The 13,755-nt window shown below is 36.1% G+C and overlaps 2 protein-coding genes across 2 annotated transcripts; one reads left to right on the top strand and one right to left on the bottom strand.

Annotated features, from left to right (window-relative positions):
* Window positions 1–2,766: 2,766 nt before the first annotated feature.
* LOC117931164 (serine/threonine-protein phosphatase PP2A catalytic subunit) lies at window positions 2,767–9,568 on the top strand. Its single transcript, XM_034852066.1, has 6 exons — window positions 2,767–3,346; window positions 7,742–7,856; window positions 8,236–8,344; window positions 8,425–8,502; window positions 8,700–8,891; window positions 8,997–9,568. Exons 1-6 carry the CDS (start codon window positions 3,094–3,096, stop codon window positions 9,168–9,170), a joined length of 921 nt encoding a protein of 306 aa, XP_034707957.1. The 5' UTR covers window positions 2,767–3,093; the 3' UTR covers window positions 9,171–9,568.
* A 1,166-nt stretch (window positions 9,569–10,734) lies between these two features.
* On the bottom strand, window positions 10,735–13,132 carry LOC117930838 (probable inactive receptor kinase At1g27190). The gene has a single exon (XM_034851588.1). It carries the CDS (start codon window positions 12,925–12,927, stop codon window positions 11,086–11,088), a length of 1,842 nt encoding a protein of 613 aa, XP_034707479.1. The 5' UTR covers window positions 12,928–13,132; the 3' UTR covers window positions 10,735–11,085.
* Window positions 13,133–13,755: the final 623 nt, after the last annotated feature.

Below are 13,755 nucleotides of genomic sequence, written 5' to 3'. Positions count from 1 at the left end.
CACATCAACCAGAAAATGGAAAACTTATTATTACATCCTCATAATTTAAAAAATACCCAAAACATTTTTCTCATTATTCTCTCTCTAAACTCATCTTCTTCCACCTTTTTCTGTGAATTTATTTCTTCCAACCCACAAACTCTATTTACAATTCATTTTGCTTGAATTTTATTTGATGTTATAAAACTATTGTAGGTATGTCCATAGCTTATTTATTTATTTATTTTTACATTTTGTTTCAATCCATATAACACAAAACATGAAAATCTTTTAAGGTTTATTTATATATAATTTTTGACAAAAAGCTTGTAGAAATAGTTGAAAAACAATTAAGAAGAATATGGATGTGATTTAAAAGTAAGAAATTATGAAAAATTGCAATTTCAAAGGAGGAAAAAAATTTGGTCAGACATTTCAACTCTATTTGGTCCGAGAAAGTCGAGTATAGCTAAGATGTTCGACCCTCTAATGCTAGACATTTTCGCTATGTCCAACCCTCCAATGCTGGACATCTCAACTATATTCAGCCCTTCAACATCAGATAAGATATAAATCAAGTTTTTTTTTTTTTTTTTTTAAATGTAGTTTAATTTTACTAAATTTATTATACTTACAACTATGGAAAGGTACATCTATACATATGAGGCTCATAGCATTAGCTAGGAGGCTACCCTCCTATGTTGGACATCTCCGTTATATTCGACCCTTCAATACTAGACAAGATAGAAATCAAGTTTTTTTTTTCAATATAGTTTAATTTGACTAAATTTATCGTACTTATGAGGCTCATAGCATTTGCTAGAAGGCTACCCTCCAATGTTGGACATTTTCACTATGTCTAACCCTCAAATGCTGGACATCTCAACTACATTTGACCCTTCAATACCAGACAAGATAGAAATCAAGGTTTTTATTTTTATTTTTATTTTTAATATGGTTTAATTTGACTAAATTTATTATACTTACAACTATGGAAGGTACATCTATACATATGAGGCTCATAGCATTTGCTAGGAGGTTATCCTCCAATGTTGGACATTTTCTGGTTGTCCAACCCTTCAATGTTGGACATCTCAACTATATTCGGTCCTTCAATGTAAGACAAGATGGATTTTTTTTTTTAAATATAGTTTAATTTGACTAAATTTACTATACTTATAGCTATGGAAGGTACATCTATACTTATGAGGCTCATAGCATTAGTTAGGAGACGTCATGGCATCATGAACCCCTCTACTGTCTCGAAGGAGCCTCATGACCAGCCTCATAATGTGTAATCTATTGTGCAATTCGTTAAAGATGGTCTATTTGATACGATGGAGTTGATTGAGTTGACTAGCCATTTCCTTAGAGGACTAGATAACATTTCATTACTTAGGAATTTTCTTTTCCATATCACAACAATGATATGAATGTCATTTTGTGCATTATGATTGTTTTGCAACCATTTTCCATATTATATGCTCTTATTACGATAACCTTCTATGCTTGCAACTTTTTTAACGGTAACCTAAACACTACCATTAATATTCAAAATGAAATCAACATCTAAATCATCATTCAACAATAACAATACAATAGATCATATATCATCAATCAAATACTTTGTATCTTTCTTGCTTACATTATCACACGACATTAATAATACAATACATCATAAATTAGCGTCCAAATCAACAGTATCTTGTGTGATAACATTGCCAAAAATTAAACCACAAAACATTACAATGACTAGTACATATGGAGTCGCCCAACCTTCAGCATAATAATATTGACTCCTATACCAACCACTCACAATAGGTGGTATTGGGGCTCTAGGTTGTATCATAACCCACAAATCAATTTTGTGCACTAAATAACTTCATTAAGTAAGATTAAGGAATTGGAAATAAAGTATATTAGTCTTTATGATATTACCTCCGGAAAATGATTGTTATTAATAAAACCAATTGATATAATTTTTTGTTCAAGTATAGAGAATAATGTTGATAGAAGAGGCAGGAATATTGGGCATTGTTGCATTGATATGTGGACAAGCATAACATTATATTTAGAAGCTACGATATGGCCCATATTGGGCATATAGTCATTCATCTCTCATGACTGGAGCTTCTAATATAGACACATCATCTTGTATTAAAATTTTAATTCAATTAATTTTTTCAATAAAAAATTGTTGTTTAGTTGTACAAAATCAAACACTTTTATAGATGTCCAACATTATATAATCAAACATTTTAAAGATGTTTGTAGGTATATAGCTAAACACCCTTAAGGGTATGCTAAAATATATAGTCGAACACCCTTAAAAAGTGTCTAAGTATATGATCGAACACCCTTAAAACTATTCGGAGGTAGAAGGTCAAACAAATATAAAATGTTTGGTTTTGAAACTTTGAATGATATCCGTAACTCCTTTTTTCTTCCAACCTAAAAAATAGTGATAAAAATGTTGAAAAAATAATTATAAAATCTATACTTGTGGAGTTGTAACATCATTGGATATGGTTATTTGATTATCCAATTAGTGAGTAGCACAACTCTCTTATTAGATTTGGTTAGGATTACGAAGAGATTAGAAGAGGAAGAATAGAGAAAGGAGAGAAATATTTTTATTTTTGTGTTGAAGGGTAGTTTGGAGATTTTGTTAGGGGATATTTATATCTTACAAGATATCATTAAAAGGGTGAATGCAATAGAAAGTTTGAGTGAACGCATTTATAATTTCCCTTTAAGAAATTAACAAATTTCACCCCGATATATTAGATGAGACGGGGCAATTACTATTTGCAAAAGGAGGAAGGCAAGCTCCCTAATCTCCTTAATAATTTACTTGATTTCTTTGTACGGACTTTCTCATCTCCTACTTGAGGTCGGAGCAGGAAAATGCCTCATGGCTGCTTCTGAGAAGTGAGCCAACAGGGCCTAAACTTACACCGCTTTTTCCTTCTCTTTCCTCTCACTTTTTTTTTTCTTCCCTGAAACCCTAGTCGGTGTTTGATCGATGACGATTCTATCCGACTGATCTGTTTTCCGGCTAGATTCCTCGTTCGCCGGCGAATCTGTCTGCGTCGCTGATTGGTAGCAGAAAAGATGCCTTCTCAAGCGGATCTGGACCGTCAGATCGAGCACCTGATGGACTGCAAGCCTTTGCCGGAGGCGGAGGTGAGAGCGCTGTGTGAGCAGGCGAGGGCGGTTCTCGTGGAGGAGTGGAATGTGCAGCCGGTGAAGTGTCCGGTAACAGTGTGCGGCGACATCCATGGGCAGTTTCACGATCTCGTCGAGCTGTTTCGGATTGGTGGAAAGTCTCCTGATACTAATTACCTATTCATGGGTGATTACGTAGGTCAGTTCCATTTTTATTTTGTGCTTATGAATATTTGATTTTTGAGCTTTATATAGTCTGATCATTAGGATTTAAATATTTTGTATGTTTGGAAGTGTATCCTTCTCTCTCGTCACAGTTGGTCGAGGTTGAGTGTTTTGGTTTTGTTTCTTTGATGTGTTGAACCGCAGCTAGTCAAATGGACTTTGTGGTTGGATTTGGATTGATCATGTAGGTTGAATGCTGTCCAATGCATCTCTGAGAAATGTTTGCATGCTTATCAGTAAATAGTATTAGATGAATGAATCTCTCTATTATCCATTTTTAGGCAGATTAGCATTTGGGGTAATTAATTATTACAGTTTTTTTTGTTTTTATTGTTTTTTTCCTTTTAAATTCTCATCTATCAGTTACATTGTATTGGATACTTTAGGGAATGCAGTGTGTTACGCCAGTTTTGCCATAGTTTTAAAAGGCCCCAGGCCCTAAGGCACAAAAGTCTCATGAGGCTTAGGTGCAATGCGCATAACAATGTGTGTGCCCAAGAAAAATGCAAATTTAAAATGCATATCAAATTTATAACACATGATCCAAAATCCTATCCAATCAACAAAAAAATTTAAGATTCCAAATATTTAAATGAAGCATTCAACAAAAAGTAATGAAATCCTTTACAATTTCGATATAGAGTTAGAAATTTCAAGAATAAAGTGTTAAAGATTGGGGAGGGGGAGGAAGTAGACTAAGTGCACCTCTTTAATAAGGCACACACCTTAATAAGAGGGGCCCTTTAACTAGGGAGTGGTTGCGCCTTGGGCCTAGGCGCACGTCTAACAACTATGAATTTTGGATTAAGAGAAGAAAAAGGGGGAAATTACTTTGCATCTCTCCTGGAAATTGGATGGATATATTGTGGTTTGCGTGGTGTTTGGCCAGTGAATCAGTTGTCACAAGAAGGGCCATTTCTGGAATTAATCTCCATATAAAAGATGGTGATAATATATGTTTCAAGAGTGATAGCAACCTAGGATATATAAATGGAGATCCTAGAAAGGATATATATACTTGGTGTTACATTATCATTTCTAGAGTCCCTTCCTACAGAGTATATAGTGCTACCAAGAGTGAGTGAGCTTGAGTAGCACTCCTAAGATTGATGGAAATGTAGCAGATATATAAGTAGATAATCACAAGTTTGAATCTAGCAGAATATGAAACTTAAAACATGTTGAACAAGTGAGGCAATATGAAAATTTTTATCTTTAGTGCAGTTCTTTCAATCATTGGAATACATAACTCATGTAGCCCCGCCAGGATGCATCAATCTTGAAGCTTTCTGCAGAGTGAAGTCCTGATGTTCCCTTAATGTAGAGAAACAGAAACTAGAATACTATTGTAAGAGAAGAGAAGTGAGGCAAGAGGATCTAATATTTTTTCAAAACATTAGAAAATAGAAGAATGGGAAGAAGAAAGAAAGCTGTTAGCTAATCCTGTTTCTACAGATGGCTGCTTAATAAATATCAATCTGGTAGACAAAGATTGTAATACAGTTTCTTTATAATTGACCACATTCTGGGAAAATGGAAAACACATTCCCCAAATCTCTCTCTTTTCCCCTTAAGCATTCTGAACTGGGAATACATGTGATCTATGGTGTCATGTGGAGCAAAAGATGGGTTTGAGAAAATTAGTGAGTGAAAAATCAAAAGGGTAGGGATTAATGCATCTGATATGTGCCGTGAGTGAGGGAACTTGATATATTTTAATGGAGATTTTTAGCAGTAGGCTGGTACGGATAATAGTAAATCACTTGTTCACTTGGTTTTACACCATTGTTTTTTTTTTTTAAATGTAGAATCCATTCTAATGGTGTAAATAGTGGTTACTGCTAACTATAATGTATGAAGTTGAGTATTACTCTTAGAACCTGTTCTGTGTAGCTGCAAACTTCTAGTGAAGTGCTTTTAGAAGATCTAGCTAAAAAGAAGGTTGCTATTTAACATCTAAAAACGAAAAAAAAATAAAAATTCAAGCCTCTTCCTAGGCTCTTCCAAAATCAATCGATCTCTAACTTTATTGAAAAAAGTTGTTAATCTCAAACTTCTTATGCTTTAAAGTGCTTTAGGGTATAACCAAACACATAAGTAAGTAATTCTATAGTCAAAAAGATCTTTTTGGCAATTTAGAAGCTGCAGAAACAGAGCCTTAATGGATTTTATATCCCTTATGTCTGGGGTGGTGTGCTTAATTATAGTGTACAATTGATGGATTTAATTAGATGAGAGTGACACTGGAGGCTACTCCCCATGAGAATTTAGGCAAGTTCAATAGAACTCTCTTGAATATTCAGGTAGGGCCATGACCTATTTTCATCAACCTACATCAAGCAATTTAAAATAGAGGAAACAATGTGGATGGTTAGTTAATTTGCATGATATGAAACCTTGCTTTATGGAATTTTTATTTCAATAGATTCTGTAAGTTACAACTTGCCTACCCTAAGACTAATTCAAAGGCACTAGTTCCACTGCATTGATTTAATTTGTACTTTGATTTTAACATGTTATCCTAATCATATATTTATTAACGTTCAGTTCTTTTAATTTTTCATCCCCAAACCTGCACCTATAATGTTTAGAATTTTACCTAAACCTGTCATAATAGGGGCAGGTTGGAAGGAATTACCCAAAAAAGGGGAGGGGAAAAGAAAAGAACCTATCCCATCCTTACTCAAGTGCATGTTTTGCTCTATTTGGGCTTTGTATTCCTGGTTCTTGGTAGATTTTAAGGAAACAGCCATTGGTGTATTTATTTTTCAGGTTAATATTTATTCACCAGCTATCTGCTAAATTAGGGTCAGTTAATGACCTTTTTTTGGTCCTTTATTTTCTTCTATTCCCAGCTATTTTGACAAAATACCAGAACCTTCTTGCCGCCTCCTTTTTCTCACTCCAGAATCCTACTTCCCTTCTTTTTCTACACTAGGATTACTTCATAGCTGTTCAAAAGAGCCCACAAATTGAGTGTATAGCCATGAAAGACTGCAAGATTGTCAGACCCAGGGTATAATACCACAAACCTGTTAAGCCAAGTTATGCACCCTGAAGACTGAAACTGCTCTAAAGTGTATTGTCTTGACATGCCTCTGTCAAACAGTTTCAGCATCTCTTCATTTTTCATAATCTTCTAGATTCAAACATATGATTGCTACTTTTTTATTTTGTTGTGTTTCTAAGAAAATTGCTAAGTTTCATAACAACAACCTAGAATTAGAAGGTGTTTGGAAAAGCAACTTAATGACTTGATTTAGGTCATTAAGCATTTTAACTAAGCTTTGTAAAATAATTTAATATTAAAATTTAAAGTTGAAAATAACCTAAAAGTAATAAGTCAAAATAATTAACTTTTTCTAAATCCTAAATATCCCTTATCTCAGTTGTGCGTGGCTCTTTCCTCCTTTGTTTCTCTTTCATAACCTCATTACTTAATATCAATGATAGTAAATATGTTGATTAATAGTTTAGGAAAAAATATTAAGTTGGTTTTATTAAACCACCTTAAAATAATTACTTAAGCATAATTTAACCTAAAGTCATCTAAGCCTTTAAGCATTAAGTATTAAGTTCTACCAAACACCCTCTTAGTCTTATACTAATGAGTTATTGTGGTGACTCTTCTGAGTCCTCTCTTCTTCAATGACTACATTCAAAATCATGAAATTCTTCCTTCTAAATTATACTCGATAAAGAGTTAATTCCAACTACTTCATGGAAGTCATGAGCATTCAAAGTCATCTTAAGTCTTTAAGCATTAAGCATTAAGTTGTACCAAACACCCTATTAGTCCTATATTGATGAGGTATTGTGGTGACTCCTCTCTTCCTCAATGGCTCCCTTCAGAATCATGAAATTTTCCTTCTTAATCATATTCGATAAAGCCTTATCCCAACTACTTGATGGAAGTAGTGAGCATTTAAAGAAATCTAGGAGTTACCTCAATTGGTACTTAAGATTTAAGAGTTGACTGAGGGGATTTGCACACAAAAACTCGAACTGGAGGGTTATACCTTGGAGAAGGCTTATTAGTAATTTAGTATTGAAGTTTTAGACAGTATATCTTACATGAAGAACTGGATTCTGATTTTTGTTGCCAGTTACAGCAGCAATTTTCTGTTTATATTTCAATTTTAAAATTATTTGATTGAAGAACTGGATTCTGATTTTTGGTGGCGGTTACAGCAGTAATTTTCTGTTTATGTTTCACTTTTAAAATTACGTGATTTAATCTCCAAAGGTTCTGGTTAAAGAATTTTGCATGGGGAGAATTGTTGTAAGCTTGTACATAAGCATCTTCTGTATACATTTGGAAAAGAAGGTTCCCTCATCATTTTACCACAGTGCTATTATGTTAATGCAGATCGTGGATACTATTCTGTGGAGACTGTCACACTTCTAGTGGCCTTGAAGGTTCGCTATAGAGATAGAATTACAATTCTAAGAGGAAATCATGAGAGTCGGCAAATAACTCAAGTGTAAGATCTTTTTTAATAATAATGGTCATAGTAATGATAACATATTTCTCTGTTAATTGAAAGACAAGGAATTGTGTCGTCCTAATTATTAATGCCCTTTTGCTAAGAACCAAAAAAAAAAAAAAAAAAATTGGAAAAATGCACTCAGCATTATATTATATTATATTTCCCTTGGGTACAGTGTTAAACCTTTTCCTTCTGTTCTCCATTAATTTCTGGGTTTAATTCTTTCCAGTTGATCAGAAAAAGATTAAGATCTTGACCATTACTTATTTGTATGATGTTTAACACAATTTTGTGTTTGTTGGCACACGTGTAGACAATAATTACTGCAAGCATTCATTTATGTTAACCTATTGGTTTGCTTATTTTCTTTCAGATATGGATTTTATGATGAATGCTTAAGAAAATATGGAAATGCAAATGTCTGGAAACATTTTACTGATCTCTTTGATTACCTACCCCTCACGGCACTTATTGAGAGTCAGGTCTGATCTCTTGATTTTGCGTATTTTTGTGTTTGATTCAATCCATGTTAATTTTTGCCAACCTTGATTTGTTTATGTAGATCTTCTGTTTGCATGGTGGACTTTCCCCCTCCCTTGATACATTGGACAACATCCGTGCCTTGGACCGTATACAGGAGGTACACTTGCTGCCATTACCTGTGCCTTTACAGTTCTATTGTCATTCCTGACTATTTAACATTTAGTTGCAATCCTTCATTATGTGGCAATTCTTCCATATTTACTCTGCATTTTGTGGTCCCATTATGTGGCAATCCTTCATTTTACATTGCAATGCCTTCTTTCATGCTTCTAATGCCACTGATTTTGGTGTTAGGTTCCTCATGAGGGACCAATGTGCGATCTCCTTTGGTCTGACCCAGATGACCGTTGTGGATGGGGAATCTCTCCTCGGGGTGCTGGCTACACCTTTGGGCAGGATATTGCTGCCCAGTTTAACCACACCAACGGGCTCAGTCTTGTGGCTAGAGCTCACCAACTTGTCATGGAAGGTTACAATTGGTGTCAGGTATGTGAACCCAAACTTAAATGGTTGATGTTGCTTGGAATGGGTTTCCATTGGAGTCTCATCAGAATCTGCAATTACATATTTCATTTACTTGAAATCTTGCAGGAAAAAAATGTGGTGACAGTATTCAGTGCCCCTAACTATTGTTATCGGTGTGGAAATTTGGCTGCAATACTTGAGATAGGGGAGAATATGGATCAGAACTTTCTTCAGTTTGATCCTGCACCCAGGCAGCTTGAGCCTGATACCACACGCAAAACACCTGATTATTTTTTGTAATCTCTATATCATTTTTCAGTCGCTCGTTTATTTCTTTTCCGCAGTTGTGTTGCTGTAGATTTGACTGGAGAGGATCATTATCATAATGACCACCGCGGCCACCATTCTTTCATGTCGAGCTGTTTCTTCTGCTGCTTTCTTGATAGGCTCTATAGGATTTCTTGTGAAGGGCTTTACTGAACTTACGTATTCTGTATTGTTAGGAAGAAGCAGAAATAACAAAGGTATCTCTTGTTTTTATGTTTCTACATTTTTCTTGGGCTTGAATGGATCCGCGCAATGGGTGCTGTTCCTGCGGTTCATTCTCCTGCAAAGGATTTTCTTGTAAACGTGTGTTTCTCACTATTTTTATGAAATTGGAGTGGAGGATGGAGAGATTGAAGCTCATTATTGCTACTCCAATCCTCAATGCCGCCTTTCCTTTGCACACCCCACCACCCCCGAAACAAGGGAATAGAACCCATGAAGTAAAACAACACATTCCTCTCCTTATGAGTAGTCTTTTTTGTTTTCAAAATCTAGAAGATAAAAATTCCAGTCATGTATCAGCTGGAAATTGGAATATTAGCTAGTGAAATCGGTATACCAAAGGTGGAAATGGATATATTCAGTAACACAAGGGGTGAAGGAAAACTCAAAGCCAAAGAAAGAAAGGCTTGTTTGCATATGTTTTTGAAAATACTTCTCAAAAAATAATATTTTAAAATAATTTTTAAAAATATTTTTATAATGATTTATATAAAATTCTTTTTGAGATTTTGAATTATTTTTAATATGCTTTTTACATTTTCAAGCAACTTTTATTTGTAATGTTTCATTTTCAATCATTTTTAAAACACTCCATTTTTTTATATTTATACAATTTCTTCAGCCAATAGAAAACAAATGAAGATAGCTTAAAATAATTGAAGTATGTTTTTAAAAACAACTTATTTTTAAAATAGGTTTTTTAGAAAACTATTTTTTTTTATCAAAAATTGAGACATGTTTTCAAGTCTTAAAAAAATAATTTTTTTTTAAATAAGAAAATAATTTTTAAAACAATTTCGAACAGGTCCAAGTCTCCTCTAGATTCTTGGAGCCTGGGAAATTCGTCTTTTCTTGCACAATTTCCAAAAGTATGTGCGAAGGACTAGAAGGCTTTGCATTTGGATTTTAAATTATTGGTCTTTTAAAACAATTCTCAACAATAGGATTAAAATAATGGCCTATAATCCTTCAGATCAAACATCCTTCACCCATTCACCCCACTGAATCCAAAATAAGGAGATGGGGCCTCAACTCTCAAAATTAAAGAAACGTGTGACAACCAGACTCTCTATCACGCGTCTCTCCTAGGTGTTAAAAAGTATAGGGCTGGTCTATGTATATATAGGGAAATGATATGTTGGTCATTTCATTGGGAAGAATGGATACTCTCAAGGATCTTCCATGATCATATACTCATCATCACAAAGGGGTTGCAGTCAATGGTGGCACCATCAACAGCAGCAGTAGCAGCATTAACAATGGTGAGCGTGCTGAAACATGGAAGCCAGTGGGCCCAAAGTGGAAGATCACCACATTTTGCAGAGCAGAAGCAAAATATAATAACACAACACCCACTGCTTCTGTGGTAGTGCTTAAATGCAAAATTTCTAAAGGCTACAAAGGGAGGAGCATATTACAAACATGAAGGAGTCTCGGAGCCCAGAGGGTTGGGTTGTTTCCTGAAACGCTTAAAAACTACATATAAAGATGTTTTTTTATTGTATCATACAGCTAAATCCGACAAAATGGGAAAATGTTTTAATGGAATCACAACATTTACATCAAAAGCCTTCAAGAACTTACCATGAAATGCAGAAACTTGATATGGTTGTGTTTTGATTTGAGTCATTTAGAATGCTCTGCCCCTCCCATTCCTGCTTCAAAGCTACGCTTGATTATCATGATCTTGCTTCCCAAAAATCAGAGGAAATTCATCATAGTGTTCAGAGAAACCATGGTGGTCTCCCATGCTCTTCAATGATTCAAAAGCCTGGTACATGGACAACCTGTCCTTCGGCCTAGGACCCAGACAGTTGCATGCAATTTTCAGAAACTGCAGAATTTCTTCGTCGTGGCCCTTTCCGCAGAGAGCCTCATCAATTACATCCTTGTTTCGGCCAGAGCCACAGAGCTGATTTACCCACTCCACTAAATTGCCCTTGAATCCTTCTTCAGCATTAGTGACTTCAAGGGGCTTCTGCCCAGTCACCAATTCCAGAAGCACAACCCCAAATCCATATACATCTCCTTTCAGTGAAGCAACCATTGTGCTCGAGTACTCTGGAGCAACATAACCAAATTCTCCCAATCCTCCATTGACAAAACTACTCCCATGGGAGTCAGAAGTTGCCATGAGCCTGGCCAATCCAAAATCCACTATCCTAGCATCAAAGTCATCATCAATGAGAATCACATTCGAGCTTATGTTTTCATGCAGGAGTGGTGGTTGGCAGCCATGGTGAAGCCAAGCAAGACCTCTGGCAGCCCCCAAACCAATCCTGAATCTAGTTGCCCAATCCATTGGGGTACCATTTCCATGCAACAGAGAATACAGAGTCCCGTTAGACATGTACTTATAAACCAAAAGCTTCTCTTCTTCCACAGCACAAAATCCCAAAAGGGGTGCCAAATTCGGGTGCCTGAACTGCCCTAATCGATTCATCTCGGATCGAAACTGCTTCTCACCCAGATTGCAGGTGTTGAGCCTCTTGATTGCCAGTGCAGATCCATCAGGAAGAATTGCCTTGTAACTAGTCCCTGTCCTGGTTGAGTTAATGATATTCTCAGGGTGGAAATTGTTGGTAGCTGCCATCAAATCCGCTAACTTGACTTTAACAATCGGTTTCTGAAATAATGTGACTTGAACAAGCTTGTGAGCCCTCAACCTCTCAGTCCAGCTGCTATGATCATCTCTTCCAATTCCATATCTCCTCTTTCTCTGCCCCCTCAGCCTTGCAAAGAACCACCACCATAACCCTAATCCTAACAACAAGGACGCGGCAGCACCAAAAACCCCAGCTGCAATTATGATTGCAAGACTCTTCTTATTCAACCCCCCACACTTGGATCCAAGAGGCCTACCACAAAGTCCACTGTTCCCATCAAAACCCGACTTATCAAATTTCCCAAAAGCTGAAGGAATTGTACCAGTGAGACGATTATTTGCCACAGAAAACTTCTTCAGGCGACCCAAACTTGATAATTGGGACGGAATTACACCATACAATTGATTATCCGCCAGTAAAAGACTATTCAAGAAAGAGCAATTTGCAAGGTCGGGTGGGATCGTGCCGGAAAGATCATTATTAGACAGATCCAGGGTTACTAAATAAGGCAGCCATGTACAAATTTGAGAAGGGATGTTACCAGAGAGACGGTTACCTGATAGATCCAAAGTTTGCATACTCTGACAGTACTCCAAGGGTTTAGGGATCTCCCCAGATAGTTTCATGTCAGGTAGTTCGAGGCTGAATATACGATTCTCACGGTCATTCCAGCATGCAACCCCCACAAATTTGCATAAAGACCCTACTGAAACGTTTGAAAAAGACCATGAACTGAGCTTACCTTGAGGGTCGCTGAGAGATTCCTTCACACCCTGCAAACACTTGACATCATCTTCGGCAACTGCTGCTGAGGACACAGCAACACAACACAATATTACTATGGTTAACAGAACTAAGCTACACCCTTGTATATGGCCTCTTAGATCCTCTGAAAGTTTCATGGTGAAACAGAACAGAGGCCCAAAAAAAAAAAGAGGGAGGGGGCGCTGGGTTCTTCTTCTCTATTTTTAGAGTTGGGGACCTGGGGTTAGGAATATTAGCTCAAAATAATGGTGGGAATAGCAGTCTGGAGACGACCATTGACTTTGTTTGGTACATTTGAAATTACCAGACAATTGCTCAGAGAGAGAGATGGATTATTGTGACTTTTCCTTGTGGGTGTGTGGCGACGAATTCAATGGTGAGTGTGTGCTTGATGATTACAGACAGATTCTTTGACTAAGGATGGATTGTTTAAAGGGTTTAATTAAGGGTTTTTTGACCACAAACTTTTGGTAAGGTCCACCAAGAATGGCCTGTTGGACTCGGCACTATAAATTAAATGGTCCTCTTTATTTTATTAGTCGTCAGTCAATCTGTTTTTCTGTCCATTTTTGTTTACTTATTTATTTTTATCCAGAAGGATTTGCCCTTTATATGGGACCAATGGGGAGTTTGGGGAATTGGGGCCTCTGCCCAATTTACCAAGGTGCCACTAATTTGTGGGGTTACATGCTGAACTCCACTATATGGGTTTGGGTCCCTTTTCTTTTTTTCTTTTTTCTTTTTTCTTTTTTTTCTTCTTTTTCCTTTTTTTTGTTGTTGTTGTTGTTGCCGTGATGTCCTTGAGAAATCCCTCGTTCGTTGGATCATATTTGAAGGAAACCTGAAGCTTATTCAGAATTGTGATGTCTTTTTGTATGGAATTCTGTTTCAGGTAGAGGTAAGGCCGAATTGGTCAAACAATTTTCAAAACTGTGGTAAACTTGCAAAGATTTTATATATATAAC

Source organism: Vitis riparia, chromosome 14, assembly GCF_004353265.1.
Source record: "Vitis riparia cultivar Riparia Gloire de Montpellier isolate 1030 chromosome 14, EGFV_Vit.rip_1.0, whole genome shotgun sequence".
NCBI lineage: Eukaryota > Viridiplantae > Streptophyta > Magnoliopsida > Vitales > Vitaceae > Vitis > Vitis riparia.
Note: the sequence above shows the minus strand (reverse complement) of the source record. Positions and strands in the feature narration are given on the sequence as shown.

Coding starts and splice junctions, on each gene's coding strand:
- LOC117931164 (XM_034852066.1), top strand. CDS start 3,094: ATGCCTTCTCAAGCGGATCTGGACCGTCAGATCGAGCACCTGATGGAC. Junction 7,857..8,235: donor AGTCGGCAAATAACTCAAGT/GTAAGATCTTTT, acceptor ATTTTCTTTCAG/ATATGGATTTTATGATGAAT. Junction 8,503..8,699: donor CCTTGGACCGTATACAGGAG/GTACACTTGCTG, acceptor TTTTGGTGTTAG/GTTCCTCATGAGGGACCAAT.
- LOC117930838 (XM_034851588.1), bottom strand. CDS start 12,927: ATGAAACTTTCAGAGGATCTAAGAGGCCATATACAAGGGTGTAGCTTA.